Raw genomic sequence first — 20791 nt, forward strand, 5'->3', positions numbered from 1 at the left:
TACCCAGCAGATGTTCAGGTAAAAGGGATTCAGTTATATGCTGTGCTAGACAGAGCCCTTTGGGTTACCAGGCAGGATGTTTCCCATCTAAACTGCAAATACTGGGAATGGTGATCAGGTTCTCTTCAAATCTCAGCCTCTATGTAAGTTATCAAAAGAGGAGAGAGGATGCTTGCAAGTGTTCTGGAAGAGAGCAGCTTTCCTTGGGGAGATGCCTGGGGCAGTGGGGTAGGGATCCTGATCTTTGTGGTGCACTGAATTGAATGCAACTCTGCTAAAAAGAACTGAAATTACTCCAGTTTTAGCTCAGCATGCATCTGCGATTGGAGCGGAGGCTCCACCAAGCAATTCATGTTTAATGGGACCATCTGAATGTGTTGCAAGTAACCCAAGAAGGCCCATCAGAGTTTCAAATTAATTCCTTTAAAACAGGTTTTTCCCATTGTGTTTCCTATGTGATTCCCTTGCTTTGCAAACACCAGTGGCACGTGTGGGTGTTTTCTGTTTTGTCTGATTTTTAGCACAGCTGATGACTATCACATAGGGGAAGGGGATACAGGCTGAGCCCATGGATGGTGATGTGCTGAGTTTCCCCAGCTGCACGGGAGATGTCAGCCCGAGCCACCTCACTGTGTGTGGCCTCCCAGTTTGTCCCTCCCCAACCCACACACCCTTGGTCCAACTGTGTTGACCTGGGTGTGGGTCACTCCCATTTCTTTTTAATCCATCCCTAACACAGAGGAGTTGGGCTGCCACTGGAAAAATCACACTAGTAGCTGCAAAACCTAAAAAAAAGCAAACAGTGGGCATTGGTGGGGGAATGGGGTTGCTTTTAATTTTCCTTCCTCCCTGCTGTTGTTCTTGTCCTGAAGGCAGTTTTCTCCATGGCTCTCCTTGCTTGGTGGCTTTTTCCCATGAGGAGCCCTGAGCCAGGATGGATGTCCTTTGGGACAGTCCCTTACCAGCCTGCCTGAGACGTAAGGAAAACCATCCATGTGCTAGCTCCTGTGTTGTTGAAATGCAGCCTCTAGCCCAAACCCATCTCATTTCAACCATGTGCTGCTTCCCAGGCTCTGAGCAATGGCCGCAGTGAAATGAGGGGCCATCTTTGACGGGGTGACACTAATGGGGGATGTCAGAGAGCTTCACAAACTGTACGTATGGTTATTCAGATGAAATACCCTGTTGATGGCTTCATGTCTTTGTTATAGGTTTTGTTTGCATCTGTCATGGCAACAGAAATTATTCCCTGTATTTTCTATTTTTTCTATTTTTTTTTTTTTTTTTACTCAGCTTGTCATACACATTCACTCTTCCTACAGAGAAGATGAAGGGGTTTATTGCTGGCTCCCACGGTGATGCCTTCAGCCCAGGGACAGCTCAAAAGAGCAGCAGCTACATATCTCCTCCCTGTCCCATGCATGGTGGCAGATCTCTAACAGCACTGCCATGGTGTCCAGGGTTGGGATATCACCCTGCTCACCCCTTACCAACCATTATTTTATCTGTCACAGGGCTTTTGCTCTGGCCATTATGGGGTTTGTGCAGTGAGCAGGGCATGGTGGGGGGTCAAGTGACCAAATCCCTCCCAGGGGTTTGTCTGTCTTGGAGAACCTAAGCCAGACTTTTCCTTAAAGCCAAAGCCACACCATGGGTGAGCAGAGGTTTTCCTCTTTTCCTCTGAGTGACATCACTGGTTTTGTATTTATTTCTCCTGCCTTTTGTTTGAGCCCTGAGTCCCCAGTGAGAGCTAACAGGATGGCATTACTACCTGTGGCTGCATTTTCTTGGCAGCAATTGGAGTTGCATTGGTCCCGGAGCATGGAAACCTCCCTCTCCAGCATCTCAATCCTGCTCAGCAGCTCCTGCAGGGACGGGAGGGAGGTGGAGCACTTGCAGGCGTGCTTAGGCAAGTTTATCCTGTGGGTGAAGGTGACCTGGCTCTCGCTGTCAGAGGTCTGCTCCGCGTACTCAGCCAGCCGGTCGTCTTCTGAACTCACCTCCTCGGCTGAAGACTTGAACATAGATGAGCAGCAGCTGTCCAGGGGGATGTTGATGTTGTAGATGTGGTGGAAGACCATGGGCTGCTCTTTGATGGGTGGGCTGCAGTTGGCAAGGCCACCCTCCTCGTCCACCACCGGCCTCTCGGCTGGCTCCGTTGTCACCTCCAGCCGGCACTCAAAAGGCTTGAGGACGGCACCCAGCAAAAGCAAGTTGAAGCTGATGAGCACATTCCTCAGGACAGGGTTTTCACTGTCAGTCCCCATTTTTTGGGAGAGGGAAGCGCCTTCTAAGCCAGTGCTGGTCAGCCAAGCGCAGGGAGGACCTGGGGACACAGAAGGAAAAGAGCATGGTTGGTGTTAGCCCTGAAACTGTGCTCAACTCGGAGAGGCAAGTCCTGCTGGGCAAAGTCATGCGAAGAGATGTGAGGCTGACTTGACCTACACACAGTCCTCATGGCTTTGGTGAAGCCTAAATCAGTCCCAAGCAGAGCCCATGGCTGCTGGGAACACCCTGCCATAGCCCTTGAACAGTGACAAAGGCAGATATTTGTTGCTATTATTATTATTTTTTTAAAGGAATGGTTAATCTGGTGCTAACAAAGCACCAAATACATGTGTTTTCAGGAGAAACGCCTGGTATGAGATCTACTTTCAGTATGACATGTACGGTCCAAAGGGTTAACACATGGGTGACGACAACGCACCCATGTGCTCTCCCTCAGTTGTCTCTGGTGCCCCAGGAGCTGTGCCCAGGGTTGCTAGGCTTCCTGCAGTAGCTAAAGGAATGGCAGCCACGACGTTAAATACTGTTAAATTACGCCACACAGGTACTGGCTTGTTCAGGTTGATGCTCCAAGCAGACAAATCCCTCCCATTACAGTGAGTTCACCCCTGCCCGTGCTCTGGATTACAGGTTAACGTTTCCTTGTTTTGGAACAACACAAGTTCTCATTTCAGGATTGACTGTAAGCTCCAGGTGGTAATCCAGCATCTGAGGACCACATTTATCTCCAGCCTAAAATCACCTGTATCAGCCCACTTGCTCTGGGGATGGATTCACTGCCATTACTCTTGTCAGGACTGGTGTGTGCTTACCAATACTTAATGCCAGCTGTTTTGCCATGAGGAATCACTGCCACATCAGTCAGAGGATATCACTAACGGGCAGTGAGGCTGTGTCTGCAGTGTCATTGCCCTCAAAGATATGACTTTCCTTGAGTTTTCTTTTCAGGAGGTAGTTTATGTGCAGTCCAAGTGGCATCGCTGGAGCGGGGTTCCTCAGGCAGGCATGTTGTGCTGTGGCCAAAGGCTCTCAGCTGAGCCCTGGCACTGCTTTGGTGTTGGGACAGGTAATGAAATATCATTATTTATAATGAAATATTGCCAGCTAGTATTTCAAAAAGTCTAATTGAATTTCTCACAGCATTTTAGAAGGGAAAATCACCGTGTTTGTGGCTCCCTACCTGTGTTGGGTTTGTAGGACTTGGACTGATGAATGCTGGAGATGTGCCTTGTGGTTCCTTCTGCACCAGGAACACTAATCTGGACAACAAGCTCTGTATGGTGCTGGTAAAAAGATGTAAAGAACTAAGTACCTTCTTGCTGCATCACCAGAAACTTTACCCAAACTATGTGCTCCTTCTTCGGGAACATTTGGTGGCAAAAGGAGATGGGACATCAACCTGGTCTGACTCAGCTCCCTGTTGCAGTAGCTCTCATACCAGTTCCTGTAGCTGGGAAATGGAGGTGCAAAAGAGTGGCAGGTTGCGCATTTCCAACAAGCTACTTAGAGCCGAATCTCCCAAGTTGCATTTATTGCAGACCCCATAGGGTCTGGACTTGGGGTTTCACAACTGGTCCACACTCAGGCATGCTGGCCATGGTGACCAGGAGGTGCAGAGCAGTGGGGACGATGTTCTGATGGCTTTTGGTGGGTGTTTTGAACCTACTTGTGTGGGGTCTTCTCCAAGCCATGGGAGTTGGCTTGGCAGGGTGGGTGTGATACTCCAGTAGTTTGGTTTTGGGGTTTTTTTTGGAGAGCGGGAGAGGATAGCAGCACAATGCTCTGCTGTGATTCACAGCTGAGCCATGTTTGGAGCTGCTCACTGCATCTGACTTCACCGGTACCTGGCAGTGCCATAATCTTGAGCAATCACCCTCCCTTACTTCTAATGACTCTCCTGCTCTGGACCTCCTCTCCAGCTCCCCGGGGAACAGCCGTGCCTCCCACCTTCCCCTGCTGCTGGATGAAAATATTTGTTTGCTGGTGTCTCTCCTACAATACAGTGCTCCTCCAGAAAATATCACTATTCAGCCACCTCGCAGCATTCACAGCGTTGTTATCCCATCTTACTGCAATGTTTCTGCTGTACTTTTCTCCTCGGCTCCCTGCTTAATGCCTTCTTCTTGTGAGCAGGCACCTGGGGCTCCTTTGATAGGCTTTCTCTTTTTTTCCCCTGGTTTTAGGAAAAGCGAGAAAAATGGAAATAACTCCATGGTGGGGTTGCCTCCTCCTTCCCCTTGGCTCCTGTGGTGGATTTGGCCACGCTTGCAGAAGACAGAAAGGAGGCGGGCACTGGAAATGACAAGGGGAGAGAGTAGAGCTGGACAGGATCAGTGCTCTGTAAGTGGTGATTTGTGGCTGCACTATTGTACATTGACCCCTCCCAATCCTCCTCTGCTGTCTGGGCTCTCCAGCAGCTCCTGGGTGGCCCTGGCTGACTTCTTGTCCCTGTGTAACGGGGCAGTCGTGGCAGTGGGAGGCACAGGGACTAATTAGTGTTCGCTGCCTTTGATTGACTCATTGGCGTTTAAGGCTAACTACCTGCTCCCTGGCCTCTCGCTCAGCTTTTTTGTGTGTGCTCGGAGTGGAAGTAATTGTGGCTGTGAGCCAGCTGCGCTGAGCTGGGCCAGAGCTTTGGAACAAGCCTCCGTGCAGGATTACAGGCATGGCTTAGACGTGGAGAGTTGAAATCCTCCCCCTCCCTGCTCCTTGGATCCAGCCTGGCTCAACAGAGACACTAGAGCCTGTTTAGGAGGGATGTTCCAGCTGGATGCAGGGACGAGGGAGCGGGAGATGGGTCGGTGGATAAAGTGGGGTGAGCAGATGCACGGTGGAGATTGCTTGCTAATGGCAGTGAGCAGTTTGGGTAGTTAACGACTCTCTAACCCGTAGACCGAAAGCCATTCATTTCCCACTAGAAACCGCCAGGCTCGTTGATCTGAATCTCTTTAACGGTATATTAATCACAGCAGATGCTGGTGGGATGCTGCCCTGCTCTCGTTTCTGAGCATCAAATAACAGCATCCCACTCCAGTTCTGCTCAATGTAGTGGCCTTGGGCAGAGGCTGATGCTGCAGGAGTGGTGGCAACCCCGTGGCATGATGCTAGGAGAGCTTTCTCCTTTTTATTATTATTATGAACAGGATCATGGCAGGAAAAAAAAAAATTATTCCAGCATCAATTGGGTGCTGGGTCAGGCTTAAAGCCATCTCTTTGCTGTGGAATGGTTCAGGCTGTCTCCAGCTCAAACTGGGCTTAATCCACAGGGTCCTGCAGAGCAGGAGGATGTTCCTTGGTGTCCTCCAACCCACAGCAGACCATGTGAGTCATAAATCCCTATTAATCCCTGACTTCTTCCTGGAGGCTTGGCCTGACAGCTTTGAAGCCCTGCCAGATTTGTGGATGCATTTACAAGGTCTGTCATTTCCCTTCTCTATCTGGTCCTGCTTTGTCTCCTGCTCCTCCGGTCCATGATTTGCTTTTTCCCTAAGGAGCTCATCGCCAGGAGCTCAGGTAGGATGGGTTAACACAGGGATTTGGCTGCATGCAGGGCCTGACAGCTCAAGGCTTGTCTACCAGGGAAAAGAAGTTGTATTCACGTTCCTGCTTTGGGTTCCTCATCGTCCTGCCCTCCTGGTGCTTCCCAGCCCAGCTAACACTGCCCATGGGCAGCGACAGAACCATTAGAAACCACTGAGGAAATGGAGCCAGGACTATATATTTTTTCCTTCTCCCTGTATGAAGAAAAAGAAGCAAATTTCTATTGTCACTTCACATGTAAAATTAGTTGCATTAGGGCAAATTTATCTGGGGTGTATTTTAGTCTTTCCTTTTTTTTTCTTTCCCCTTCATTGCCACCAAGTTCACATAAAACTCCAAGCTGGTGGTGTTCCTGGTGCCTTCAGTCCCTCTGTCCTCAGAGGTGGCCTTGGAAAACCTTCCTGGCTGTGGCAGAGATAGCAGCTTTGAGCCCGGTGCTTTCCTGGCATCTGATAGCAATGCCTTCTCCTTTGCTTTCCACCAGGCTGGGACGATACATCCTCATCCACTCACACCCATGGTGGGAAGGTTTGATCTCCAGTTGCCTCTGGCACAGCACAGTCTTGGGGCTGCTGCTTTATTTTGAACATCACGTTATTTTTTTCCCCTCCGCTCCTCATAGGTGCTGGGTGGGAGCTGTGCTCATTGAGAAGCAGCTTTCCCTGTGCTTCAAAAACTAGAGATGGTTTCCCTTGGTTTGCTTTGCTGCTTCCCCCCACCCTACAGTCCCCCAGAAACATGGCTGTTTGAATTAAAGTTCAAATTAAAGAGTTATTAGAGTTAATTATGAAGTTTGGCAGGCACTGAGCTCTCAGCTCCAAAACATTTTGACTTTGGGGAGCTGTGAAAGAATCAATCTGCTGCAATTTCTGTGTGATGCTCAATAAAAAAACCACACAATATAAAACTGAGTAAAATATTTGAAGGCTTTTGCCAACCACAGCAAAGTGTTCTCTTTCTCTCCTGAACAGCCTCACTCCATACAGGACTTGTGTCTTATAGGCCAGAGAAGGAAGAAAGAGAAAAACCCTATTAAATCCACCGTGCACCCACTCTAATTATATATATGTGGCTATTTTTACATTTTGCTGATGGGCTGTGTTTGTGTGAGCAAATGCTGCTGGGAATGCAAAAGGGAACCCGCGTGTGGTGACGCTCAGAGCAGCTGCGCCGAGAAAATCGTTCATGGTGTGGCAGCGGTTTTTGGGGGGGCAGCATCACCCAGAAACGCAGTGCTGTGTCCCTCCTTTTTTACTGCTTAGCAATACTGCTTAGCAAATGCAAACTGTGCCCCAGGGGTTACTGTGGGACAGAAGCAGGGACAACAGATCTGCACAATGGGGGTGATACCAGCAGTTTTATCTCCAGCACTTTACTGGAGATAATTTAAAATTTGGAGGGTACAACAATATTTCTGTTTTCATGCCAGTTTTGGTGAATTGCTTTGGTTAAAAATAAAACACCCAATGCTGCCTGGAAAGATGCTTGAAAGATTATAGCACTCATTTCTTCAGCCAGATATTGTGTATTAAAATGTTTTAAAAGTTGCAAAGGATGTGAAAATGAAGTGAACGTTTTGTTCTGGTTGTGAAACACTTCAGTCTACCAAGAGCCTGTGAACATATATATGCATATATACATATTTATATGCATTTGTTGCGTTCTCTTTTCCTGCACACCAGATAAACACAAGCCCTGCTTTCTGATGCAGATGGCAAACTGGAAAACTCAGATTTATTTGGAGTTTGGACTAGGGCACATCCCTATTGCTGGCCAAAAACCATCAGGAAGAGTTTGCTGCCTTCTTCCTTGGCACGCAGGAGCAGGCAGGTATAATCTGACACCTGGCAGTCCCCTAGCTGTGAGCTTTTATGTTGAAAAGTGTGTTGGAGGTTCCCCATAAGCCAAAAAAATCCTCCACTGGGTGGTTTTCAAGGCTCCAAAAAACACTCTGGAGATACCTGAGCACTCAGCGCAGATGGTGTCTGCTCCATATTACAGCCTGTATAAGTTTTCCTCGTGCTTGCCAACCTTGTAGGGAAGGAAATTCGGCTCTGTGGTGTCCCTGGTTGGCTTCCCAGCCATACACTTTCCACTCTGAGGTGACCGCACAGCTGAGATGGACTGAAGATCAACCCTGTTTGTTTGTTGTTTTTTTCTTTAGATCTCCCAAGACAGGCTGCAGCACTCTCTGGTTTAGAGCAACCCGTGGGTCAGCACCATCACCCGCTCTGTGTGGCAATCACTCCTGGGGTGCTGCCCTCCTCCAGCCACGGCAGGTGAGGACGTGTGCATGGGAAGGTGCACACCTTGCTTTTGCTTTGCTTTGTGATCCAGTGAGTAACTCCTGTGATTTGTCCATCTTACCAGAAAGCACTTGCATTACATCAGCTGCTAACTGGAATTAGTGGAAATAATTGGGTCACCTCCTAAGCAGCTGGAAAGCATTGCAATTTTGGTGTCATGAAGCTGATTGGCACCAGCAGAACCTTCCTATGCAGATGTAGGTATGTATTGTGTCCTGCAGACTTCATTCCCTCCCGCAGTTTTCCAGAGGGAGAAGAGCACAGTTATTACTAACCTAATGATGTGCAATTTGTCTGTTTAAAAAGGTTTTCATTGCATTACTTCCCTGGGCTTTGTAGCAGAGTGAAGGTTCTTGCTACACACAAGCAGAGTCCTCTCTGTGATCAATTCCTTCTGTACCCTTGGCCTAATTGCAGTTCTTGTCTCCTCTCTAAATGCAACCTGTTGCTGGCTTTTGGGGGAAGCTGGAAAGCTTAGAGGAGTGGAGCATCATGACTCCCGTAACACTGGACCTCAGCCTGAGGTTGGTTAGTTTAAGGCCAGTACCTGCGAACTCATTAGATGAGGTTCTTAGGGACATGGTTTAGTGCCAGTGTTGGGTTAACAGTTGGACTTGATGACCTTGAGGGTCTCTTCTGACCAAAGTGCGTGATTCTATTGTGCCAGAGCTGAGGACTAGCACTGATACCTGCAACGCACTGGAGAAACCCTGCCGAGTAATTTCATGCCACCACGAAGCAGCTCTCAGAGAGGGAACGATTTTCACCCTGCTGACTAATTGCATATTTAAAGATGAAATACTTTTGATGCTGTTACCAGTGTTCCCTTACTATATGCGGAGGAAGAAATCTATAGTTCCTCCAACTGACTGTAAATTCTGCCAGCTTAATAATTCATGCATGCCTCTGTGATTGCAGCCTACATTATATCTTTCATTACATATTCTTTTATTGAATTGCCACGGCATATATCAATAGCCTCTATAAGCTCCCATAGGAAAACAGGCAACAGCTTAGTGCAAAGGTTTTTTTGGGAGTTTCCTTTCATTTTCCCATTAACAGGTAAAGCCCAGATCCAGCAAGTCTGACTTCACACGGCACATTCAACTGCTGCCTCTCGCCCGCTCCCCTGCGAAGCCCAGAGAATGGCTGGGGTAAGTCTTGTTTTTGCAAGGGTGCCAGCCCTAACCTGAGCCCATCCCAGCTTTTTATTGAACAACTTGTGGCGTTGACTATCTTCATTAACATATATTTACAAGCAGCAGCAGGTATGTTACCAGCTCCCCCTTCAAAGCAACTGCACTCAACCATGTGCTGCGAAAATCTCTTGCTTGGTAAAAAATTAACTGGCTTGTGAAGGTGGGCACCAAATTTTACAATGAAAGACAAGGTGAACACCTAATTTTGTAATGAAAACTGCTAGCAGTGGGCTTGGGCAGTGCTCAGCTGCTGCCCGTACCTCTGCGCTGTGACTGGCCTCAGCCCATGGGTGATGCTGAGCTGTGAGCCCATGGCACAGCACACCATGGCCCATGGTTGGCCACTTTCCTCTGGTCTCTAACATCAGCATAAAGACCCAAGGTGTCCAATGTCCCACAGGAGGGTGACCTGCTCCCTTCTGTGACCTTATGTGACACTCTGGTCCAGCAGCACCTGAACTTTCAGCTCAGAGTTGCTGGCTGCTAAAACTGAGCTCTTCTGTACCTACTTTTGAGTCTGGACATCTGATTTGACGTATGGCAGGTGAGTATTTGGTAGCTTGACCCTCTGAGCACTAAGATTTGATCTCTGTTGGAGATGTCCTCGGCTTCCCTGCTGCTGGGACAGCCCTGTCCCCTGGGAGTCTGCCCTTGAGGGGTCAGCACGTCCTGCGTCCTGTGCTTCACGCCGTGTATTTATTCACACTCAGTTATGAAATAAATTCCCCCTTACTGGGCCTGGACATTGCAGAAGGGTTTATTTTATCCTTATGCAGCATCTCTTAGTTTTAAAGCAATTTAATCAGGGAGAGCCTGGGGGCAGAGGCAGGGATGCCTCTTGCTGCTCTCCCCTGCATCACTGTTTTCTCATAACGATGCTCCTGGGGGGAACACTCCTGCCCCATGCCTAGGAAGATATTAGATTTCTAAAGAAAGACTTCTGGGACAGGGCCAGGCCTTTCGGAGGTGCTACCCTTCAGTGCTAAAGCTGTACACTGCGTTTCTGATCCCTGTGATAGCCGCTCTGCCTGCCCCAGCAGCTCCCAGAGCTCCACTGGAGATGCTCAGAAGCTGTAAAGGAGGAATTAACTGTAATTATGGAGCATCTCAGGACGTAAACACCCTCTAAATCCTCTTTAATTACGTGGTAGCACTTAATTACATGGCAACTGGAATGTAAGCGCTAAAATAAACATGATTTCAGTTTTATCTTCAGCAGGGGCACTGGTAATTAATTTTGGAGGGTAACATAGGACCCAGCTGAATGTGGGCATAGTGTGGACCCCGCATGCACAGCACTGCAGAGATGCTACCAGCTGGGACAGTCAAACCTCCTTTCTAACAGCTGCAGCTTTGTCATCCCTTCTCATTCCTCCTTCAGCACCATCCCTCTTTCTGTCCATCCATGCACAGGCAAAGACTTGCAGACATTGGGGTAAGGCAAGACCGGGCAGTGGGGTACCCACTCATCCTCCAGCATGGAGAAAACCAAGCAGGAGAAGCCTCCATGCCTAATTCACCCCACCTCAATTATGCTGCAAACCAACAGGCTGCAACCAGTGGGATTCAGATCACTCCTGGCCATGGGCATGAGTTTTATTCCCCCTGTTTGCTCCCTGCACACAGCCTGGGTGCCGGCAGTGAGTTCTCATGCTCGTGTAGCTGATGCTTGGCTGTCATGTTGCATTAGAGTCTACGAGTCAGCCCAGACCTCCTCGGGGCTTAGCTGAAGCGGATGCAAACAACACAACCTGGGATGCTCCATCACCAAAATGCTGCCACCCATTACCTGCGGTGTGGATGGGCCATACGGCTTGATGAAGATGAAGGGATGTGTGGTGAAGTGCAAAGTCACATTGAAGAAATCGGATGTGCCGCAATCTCCATTGCCCTGTATAATCACCACATGCTGCCAGCACAACTGTGAAAGGGATAACAGTGCTGCGGACCAGGAGAGGAAAATCCCTGCTATTACCAAGGCTTTTTAAAACCATAATTAGGGAATTGTGGCACTTTCCTCTGGGAAACCTGAGCAGGGGCACCCGTAAACTCCATTTGCTTCAGTTTTGAAGCCTTAAAAGTAAAACCACCTGCTGAAGTCAAATGAGCACATATTTTTTAAACTTGCTTTTCAGTTTGCCTAGTCATTTATACCCTAGCTCGAGGTTGGGGAAAATGGAAAAGAAACACTCATCTGGTGTGATTTTGCATTTGTTTTTCCCCCACACTTCTGTTTCATCTCTGCAGTGTAAAAATATAACTGATGTGATCGTGAGGTTGTGCACGCTATGGTTTTTCCCCACCTGCTTTATAACCCCTGTACTGGAAAAATTCTGATTTTTCTCCCTTTTTAATATGTTGCTCAAACTAAACCATGTGTTATGGCTGATTTACGCGCATATGCAACCTGGCAGGTAGCAGCAGAGATCGCGCTCTTTGAACCCTCCAATAATTGGTATTTTCTACTTGCCATCCTGTTGTAATTTCCCCCTGAATATTCAGAGCAGCAGCAGATACTTATGCAATAGATTTAGAGCTAGAGCTGTGGAGCTGGCTCTTGCTATAAGGTGGTTTTGCTCAGGCAAACCTTGTCCCAGGTCCATTTTCGGGACCTGCAGGGTTTCCTTGGGAGAGGAGTGACCGCAAGGAGCCTGCAAATGGTTTCTATCGTCTCCCATCAAAAACTCAGCTGAAGAGAGCACGAGTAAGGTGGAGCAAAGAAATGAATTGTAGTCCTGCTGCAGAGACTTCATTTGATAAATAATGTATATAGAGTTTGCAGTAATAACTGCTATTTTTTTTTTTGGGGGGGTGGGGGTTGACACCTCCTGGATGTATTTCTCCTTCCAGGAGCTGAGCAGGATGATGGGCACTCACTGGTGCGATGGGGAAAACAGGGCAGGCGGTGACAGGCTGTGTTATCTCGGGTTAATCTGGGGCTTTTATCATTTTTGGCAAGCTGCACACGTGTATGGAGAGGTGGTAGCACTTCCATGCACTAGAGAGGGGCTCACAGGGGTAGGACAGAGCTGGTCTGGGCTTTAAGGATGGGAGTCCTGTACAATAAGTCATGCTGGGTGTGCAGTCAAAATCCCATATTTCCTTAGGTTATACCTTCCTGCCAGGTGGGACAGCCACCACGGACATGTCTGGGTCTGAGGAGATGGCTAGATGCCTGCATGGATCCCCAGACCACTGGAGCTGTATAAAATGGCCTTAATCAAGGCTCGCCAGAGATAATGCTCTTTGGTCGTTTTTATAGCAGGCTTTGAAGGTTTATACTGGAGCATTTTGGTTAAAAATTTGCTTCTGCTGGACTTTGGAGGAAGACCTGGGCTACCATATTAATGAAGGTGAGTGGGAAAACCCATATCCCTCCTTGTTTTACGTCCCTCTGTAAGAATTGGAAATAGCCTCGGTGCTCTTATTGCAGAAGAAAACAAGTTCCTTGGGAAAGAAAAATAGCTGTAATCAATGTGGGCTTGCACCAGCTGAAGGTCTGAGTCAGGTAGGGGTTTTATTGCCATATAATAGGTAAGTACCTCATTAAGGAGCATATATAAACGCATAACATAATTTTGTTGAGCCTGGAGCCAGTGCAGGAGCTTGGAAGCAAGCCCACTGGTTTGTGATGTTTTTTAAGCCAGAGCTTAGTTTTGCTCACTTTAGTTCTCCCACTAGTATTGTAAGTACTGGGGGTTAGACTGTTTACAAGTGAGCTCTTAAAATCAATTTTAAGGCTGTTTTTATGCAGAAGAACGGTGTGGAGATGTAAGACTTGGGATGGAGGAGATCCCATCAGTCCTGTGACAGACAGTGATGTGATATAACCCCTTTCATGAACGGGTCAGATTTCAGCTTTGGGTTGACATCGTGGTCCCCAGTGTCCCAGAAGGCTGGCTCAGCACCTCATATTTCTGAGGCTTTTATAATTTCTAAGCCACAATTAACCACAGTCAGTTGCAACACACTTTCTTGCCTTTGTTTGCTGCCCTCCTTCACTACTGATCAAATGGATGGATAAATAGTGATAAATAACACGCTGCAGCCACCCGAGTAGGGTTTGCTGAACTGAGAAATGAGATCACTTGGGCAGCAATTGCAGCACTGTGGGTAGAGGGGAAATAACAAAAAAATATTTGCAGAGTCGGAGCGTAGCAATTTGAGAGCAAGGGATTATTTGCTGCGCCCCATTCCTATAGGAAGTGACAAGTAAATGGCCCTTGATGCCTGGTGGGAGCAGGACAACCCCGACAAATGAGGCAAACTGAACCCACTAATTGAGACTGACATGGACTGCTTCTCACACACCTTAAATTAAGCAAATAGGATGGTGTTCAGAGAAATGCTTTGGTATATGACTGCACCTGGTCACTGCCTCCAACCCACCACCAGCCTGGAATAGGTTATGCAATGAAGGCTACACCAATGTTCCCTTGAAAATCAGAAGCCTTAGGCACTGTGGTGCCTCCACGACCTGTCCCATGAAGCTGGAACTGCTGAGGGTGGCACTGCAGGGGACAGGGCTGTTCTGCTGGGTCTGGAAGCTGGGAGTCCCTGGAAAACCACTGGTGAGGCCACCAGCTGGGAGGGCTTGAGATGTATCATGGTAGCACTGGCCAGATCTCCATGGTTCTGCTGAAGTTAGAAGGGTTGCAACAGGAGAAAGACTCTGGGGTTGAAGCCACCAGAACACTGCTAGAAGCTCTGCATGGGAAAATGAGTGGGAAATGGTAAAAGAAACTCTGTTCACCTTAACTGGCAAGGCAGGATCCCACCTGGGAACAGCCTTAAGTGGTTCCTCACTGCAAGGGACAGATCCACCAGCATTCCAGAGAGGTTCTCCTTGAAGGGAGGATGACAAGGTAACATGCCAATACTTGCACACATGTATGATTTCTCCAGTTGGGTTTGGCACTGGGCTAGGGGATCATGCCGGAGGAGGTCACTGTGAAGCTTTCAACCAGGCTTAAATTCTGGCATGGTTATTTCAATTCAGGAATGATTGTTTTGGTTCTGATCAAGCCTTTTGAGACATAATTCGTTCATTTGGTGTGGGTAGAGTGGGCAGCAGCAGTCAGGAATTTAACCCCTGCCCTGACTATGCTGTTTCACCATGGATTCCTCTTGCTGCTGCCACTGCTGCATATCCCCTTTGAAAAATGGGGGTAACACAGGGCTATCTCCCTATGACATGCTGAGATAACAGCCTAATGAACAGAACCACAAGCTGGTGGAAATTCACTTCTGTGCAGAGGTGCCAATCTAATTTTCCACTCTAGATAAACATTTAATAACTCGAAGCCCTCTTATTCCAGTGGGATTATCTGTGAAGCACTTTCCGTCCACAAAGTCCAAAATACTCCACTAAAGTGCATGTGAGAAAGGAAAACAGAAAGCCTGCAGCAGACCCTCAGACACATGCTTAGCTCCACCGCCAAAACTATGGAAAAAGATAAATTTTACAATCTGGTCTGAAATTTGGGTGGGTTCTCTCCCTACCCTGGCTGGCTTTACCCATGTCTAATGTGGTATTTAGGAGATGAAACTGAGCTGTGACATTTCTGATACCTTGTCGTCTTTTATAAGTGAAGTATGCGGAAACAGATGTTCTTTTAATGCAAAGCTTGGCTGGAAGATCAATAGCAGCTTCACATGTATTTTTTTGTCTAATATTTGGTTTTGTAGAGCTTTGGGGAGAAAAAAAATATATATATTGCTTTTCGTGCAGCACATGGATGTGACAAGCTCTTGCTGCCAATTTCTGGGCTTTTATCATTAATTGCCTCCCCAGCCTGAGCCATTGGGGCCAGACCCACATGGCAGGGGTGGGCAGTGAGCCAGGACTGCTCGAATTATCTCAGACCTTCTCCTGCGCCACTGCTGTGCTCAAAAGAATGGACACTCTAAAGCCATGGCATGGCTGGTGTTTAGCCTGTGGTGTCCTGGCCATGAAGCGTAGTGTGCCTTGCAGAGGGGCTTTCACTCATCTCTGCTCCTACAGTGCCGCAAGATGCTCTGATGGAAAGTTTTCTGATTGCAAATAATTATAATCATTCTCATATATGATTGCATTCCCTGGCAGGAGATCTAGTTTGCTAGATACACACCTGCCTTGGCTGGTCTGGAAAAAACAAAGAAATGCCAAGTGTTGCTAATAGTTATTTTGAAATTCCATCTTTTTTGTGTGTCTCCTTTCTAAAGCTGCTGCAGCTTTCAGAGGTGAGATGGCTAATTGCAAGGGGTGGTACCTGCCATAAGTAATTAGGCTGGCTGATCAGCTCCTTTAAGTCCATGTGGCTCTGCTGACTTCTGTGCTCATTTATGTCAGCTGAGATCAGGTCAGGAGCAGAACAACTTTGATAGAGGTGGGGGGGGGTTTGTGGTGTTTGGAGGATGATGAGTTGTTATGGTTGGTGATGCCCTAGACAGATATGAGATGTAAGTAAGGGGGGGTAGGAAGGAAGCTGAGTTTTTTTGTAAGGACTGAGCTTCTAAGGAGAACATCCCAAGTTTGGTGGGGTGCCCATGGAACTGTTGCCTTCTGTTACTGGGCGGGAGAAATACCAGAGAACCCTGGAGTGCTACTTCTGTCTTGCTCCAGTAAATGACTTTGTGTGCTGCTGGTCTGCCACCTGATGGCCCCTGAGAAGTGTGAACGTTGCCTTGCTGGGAGTCTCAGGAAAAGAAATACATTGATCATCTGTGACCTGTGCTTGGGAGTTCAGGTGTGGTTTTTGGGTTGGGTTTCTGCTGTGCCCTAAGTTGTCTTTTGTATCTCATGTGTTTTTTTCCTATATATATATTTAAAGTATGAAATAGATACGTATATAAAAATATATAAAGCTTTTATATGTGTAAACATATATTGGTGTGCTCCATTTTTTAGATGTGTGGTGGACATCTGTTCCGTGGAAAGTTGGGATGCTGAAAGGACATAGGAGTCTATCTTAAAGAAATCCATGTGTTTGGAGGAAATTCAGGTATTTTCTTTAAGCCTTCGGTCCCTGTAGAGGATGATATTTAAAATCCAACCTTAAGCTCCTCAGAGCTGGCTGTCAAACACAGGGTAGGAGAAGAAAAGGGTGGGAAGGTCTCATCACTTCACCTGTCTCCCCACGCTGTGTTTCCCCTTGGTAGTTTTTAGGGGGGCTTGGTTCATGCCAGGACTTCATTGCCTGTCTGGCTGATGCTATGTTTCCCAGAGCTGCTTTTATATTTCCCCCATGCTGCTCCTGCCGTTCTGCGTGTGCCAGTACCTATTTCGGGCTTTTCAGCCCCTCCTGGTTGACCCGAGAGTCTTCCCGTCCACCTAAACATTGGTGCTTTGGAGCTTACTGACTTTGACGTGCTGTAAATCAAATTTAGAGAAACAGTTGAATGCAGTAAGATGCTCTGTTTGGCACAGCCAGGAGGCACAACCTATTTTTTTAAATCAAAGATTTGTTCTGTTTTGAGAATTTGGAGGTAAACCAGTGATTTCCAAAGTCAATAGAGCACCCAGTCCTGAGCTGGCACAACTGCAACGGGGTTATCTAGTGGGTATAAGGTCTTTATAATGGTCTTCTGAGGGTTTGAAGAATATATTTATTTTTAGACAAAGCTTCTCTGTTATGTGTTTGCTGGGTTTGGGTGAAAACTCCTGCCGTAAGAGCTGGCTGGACAGTGAAGGTAGGAGCACCTCTGAAAAGCATCACGGGATGCAGCACAACCATGAGGATAGTGACAAGGGCTTACTGGAGACACTGGAAATCTCTGCCCTGAGCAAATTGGGCAAACATAATCTGTGTGCCCCAGGGCTGCTTCTGGGTGCTTTGCATGGATAATTGCCCTGGGAAGTGCTGAGGGTGGCTGTTAGTGCTGAAAGACTGGGTCTCATTTCAGCTTGTTGCAGCACATCTGGATGGGAGAAGCTGCTGGACACCCAGACAGGGAACTGCCCCTAGCCCAAGCTGCAATGCTCCTTTTCCCTGAATTAACTTAAAACTGTGTCAGTAACTCAACACGCTATGTTTTCCCTTGCTCGATGTAATGTTTTGCATTTTTTGCTACACTTAAACCACAGGATAATGCTTCTGTACGTGACTATAAACCTGATAGAGCCCCCGCTGAAGCACCTGCCTTTCTGAGGAGCTTAAGTAATATTTTTCAAAAAGCACTTCATCAACCTTTCAATTCCTGTGGAGCACTTGAGTATGCGCGACCTGAGGCTTCGGTGTTATGAATCCAATTCTGAAAAAGCCTGGAAATTGATTTATGGCTGTGTGAGACACACGCGGGCTTTGGAGACATGGGAGAGATGATGACTTGTTATCTGACTTCAGCGTTGGACCATCATCACAGGTGCACCCATGGTGGGTCCATCCATCCTGTGTCAGACCCACTTGTGGTCTCACTGAACACTTTGTTCCATAAGAAAATGTGAGTTTGTGTTGAGCTGCATTTAAAAAGTGCCTTTATGAGTTTGGTAAGCCTGAAATAATTAAGTAAAAAGCGCTGATGCTCGTGCCATCTGCCATCCAATGCTTATCCAGTGGCTCCACTGTGATTGCACACCTCCAGCTGTCTGCTTTTTGGTTTGGTTTTTTTTGAATAGGTGATGGAAACTCACCTGCATTCCATGTCAGCCTATGTTGGCATGTGGAAAAAAATAGTTTTCTATTTGCTGTGACAGCAGAAGCTTAAATCAAATCTTAAATATCCAAAAAAGTGTATTGGATGTGGAAGTCTCTGCTTCCTGGGGCTGGGAGGCAGTACTGTGGCTGCTGGAAGAAACCATCTGATATTGCAAAATCTGCAGGAAAATGGGACGTGGGACAAGGTAAGCCATTGAGGGAGCAACTCTGCTGGTAAGCAGCAGGTCTATGAGCTCTGTCGAGGGCAGCGGAGCATCCCATGGGCACTGCTCCAGCTCCTGGCGTCGTGCCGGATCTGGCTGCCCGAGTAATGTGTTGGTTGGCAAAGGCAAAGTGGGGCATATCAAAACAGCTTGTGGACCTGTGTGAAGTCAACTTCACATGGTTGTAGTTGGAAAATGGCCCTCAGACCTGAATATTTGTGTTAAGGAAATCTCTTGAGCTATGTTTCAGGATAACTCCTTTTGTGAGTAACCTTACACTGTTGAAGGGGAACGAGATGCTGCTGCAAAACCTGTTTTTTGGGGGGTCTCAGTGTCTTGCTGCCAAACCTGGCTGGAGGGCTGGTGCTAAGAAAGCAGAGCAACCTTCACAGAGATCCAGATGCTGTCTGGGAGCTGAGCTTTCCAGGGCAGAATAAATTACCCAAATATATTGCTCCGGAGAGCACGGCCGAGCCTGCGAGGGAGGCAGCAACGACACAAAAGCCGAGGGCTGCAGGTGAGGATTCGCAGCTTGGCAGTCGAAGCCCTGGGCACTGGTCACCTGGGCCTTAGTATGGCCTTTTGGATGCTTCCTTTGATTAATTTCTTTTTTTCTCCTAAAAATGAGGGAAGGAGACAGCATCATGGGACACTCCTTGTCTGCTGTTGCGAGCAGCTGATGTTGCTGCATGCCCAGTGTGTTCAATCCAGGGCTGCATTCCCAAATTCCTGGACTTTGGGATTAATGGGGGAAGAGATATCTGCATCGTCCAGGAGGCTCTGGGATGTAGTTGGGGCTGAGAGTATTTTAATGTATATATATATTTTTATTTTTCAGACCCAACCCTGATGGTGCAAGGTCAGAGCTGCTGCCGCTTGCCTGATGACTGACTCAGGCTGGACTGATGCCTGGGTGAAACAGCTCATGAATCCAAGGCTGCGCTGCCCCAGTGTTTCAGTCTGCCATGGGAGATGATGTCATGGTCCTGGGCTCAAAAGTAGTGTTTGGAGAAGACAACCTCTTCCCCCAGCTCACACAAGGCACATCCTGGCAGTGATGGGTGCTCTGCAGGCCCTGAATCTCACTGGTGCTTTGCACCATCCAGGTGAGGAAAGCCATGTTCCCTGAAGTTGGAGGTGGCCACGGGCAGCAGGCTGCCCAGGGCAGTGGTGGAGTTACCACCCCTGGAGGGGCTTTAAAGGGCGCAGAGCTGAGGTTCTTAAGGACATGGGTTAGTGCTAGTGTTGGGTTAATGGTTGGACTTGATGATCTAGAGGGTCTCTTCCAACCAAAATAATTCTGTAATTCGAAGGATGCCTTGACTACATCAAAAGCAGCTCCTGGGGTGTCTCCACCCTGCTCACACCAGGTGAGCATGGGGGCATGTCAGCTCCCCAAGACATCACTGTGACTTGTATTTTATATTCCTATGTGAGGAGGTTGCAAAGGAGCATTCCTTGGAGGGGGGTTGTGTGTGACTGAGGTGGCTGCTCAGCTTTAATCCCACTGAGCAGCTCCAAGTGAGAGATGTTAAGCCCAACAGCCAAGTGTGCCCTGACACGTGCCACTACGCTGTCCCCCAGAAGGGGACCTGTGATGCTGTGAGACTGGGATGAGGCAGCCCCGTCTCTGCAGGACTGCTCACTCCTTCTCCAAGTGCTTCACCTCAGCTCTCCCAGGCAGATCCCAAATCTCTGAGCAGCCCAAGAGTTCCCAAGAAATCTAACTTCAATATTTTGGACATGTAGATCAAGCGAAAACTTAATGCCCTGGGGGAGGAATGAATGCATGCACAGACAGAGTAATACTCATCATGGAAACCCTCTACGGTGGCTGAGTCTACCTTTTCTGTGTTGAAAATAACATATTTTGAACTTCTACATCATCAGCAAGGAACTGGCATGGAGGCACGTGTCACTGATGGCTTTGGCACAGTTGTCCCTGAAGTTGAGAGGAAAGGAGCACCCAGGCTTGCAGCAGCCTGTTCCCATCAGAGATAATTTGACTCCCAATTTTTATGTGGATGCTGATAGATTTTTGGTAAGTGCTTATGACTTCTTTCATAAAACACCCTGTCAGGGTCTCTTGCTACTTGGGCACCACAGCAATGGCCGTGAAAACCCACTCTGTTAGTTTGTCTGAAGTACCACTGATGCCAAGAGTGGAGAATCCAACTCTCAAATCCTTGCAAGGCTTAAACCAAGAATTAAGAAGAAACGATAACTTTGGGGAAGTGTAATTTGAATTACATTTCCTGGCTTTTTTACCCCTTGAAAGCAATAGAAAGCTTAATAGAAAATGGTTTTCTTACAGGTTTTTTGTGGATCATGTTCTATGAAAGGGCAAGGATAATTCTCTCTGCCATAAAAAAACTGAATTAGATGGTTAAAACCACTATTAGAAAGAGCATCCTGAGCTATTAAATCCTGCAGGTTTCAGGGTAAGTCCATTAGCTGCATTGCTATTGCGTTCTGTAGGATTTTTCCCACAGGGTACAGTTTCTCAGGGAGCTTGAACCATGTACACCACCACTCGGGCATCTAAAAAAGCCAAAATAACACCATTTCTTCTCTTGTGTAATGGGGTTTTTATCTCCCTTTTAATTTTCTTCTCTCTCCAG

At 47.6% G+C, this 20791-nt stretch overlaps 2 protein-coding genes across 16 annotated transcripts in view; one reads left to right on the plus strand and one right to left on the minus strand.

Moving 5' to 3' along the window:
• TNR (tenascin R) overlaps positions 1-2267 on the minus strand; it is a 34850-nt gene extending 32583 nt beyond the window's left edge. Inside the window, exon 1 of the mRNA XM_065070807.1 lies at positions 1772-2267. Coding sequence (XP_064926879.1) covers positions 1772-2267 — 496 coding nt within the window. The remainder of the gene's footprint in view (positions 1-1771) is intronic.
• The window catches only part of LOC102096963 (uncharacterized), a 70413-nt gene that overhangs the window by 40105 nt on the left and 9517 nt on the right, over positions 1-20791 (plus strand). The window contains exons 14-22 of one of the 15 annotated variants that reach the window (XR_010474044.1): positions 1071-4626; positions 7991-8105; positions 8197-8333; positions 9195-9286; positions 10745-16314; positions 17397-18687; positions 19009-19276; positions 20061-20211; positions 20485-20611. Coding sequence is in view for 9 of the 15 variants with exons in the window: in XM_065070857.1 (XP_064926929.1) it covers positions 5572-5607; positions 5778-5799; positions 7509-7656; positions 7991-8105; positions 9195-9286; positions 10745-10997 (666 nt within the window). In the remaining 6 variants the exon portion in view is untranslated. Of the gene's footprint in view, positions 1-1070; positions 4627-5552; positions 5608-5777; positions 5800-7508; positions 7657-7990; positions 8106-8196; positions 8334-9194; positions 9287-9731; positions 16315-17396; positions 18688-19008; positions 19277-20060; positions 20212-20484; positions 20612-20791 lie in introns of those variants that run through there. The other 14 variants (XR_010474045.1, XR_010474046.1, XR_010474047.1 and 11 more) reach the window with 14 other exon arrangements.

Source organism: Columba livia, chromosome 8 (genome assembly GCF_036013475.1).
Source record: "Columba livia isolate bColLiv1 breed racing homer chromosome 8, bColLiv1.pat.W.v2, whole genome shotgun sequence".
Lineage (NCBI taxonomy): Eukaryota > Metazoa > Chordata > Aves > Columbiformes > Columbidae > Columba > Columba livia.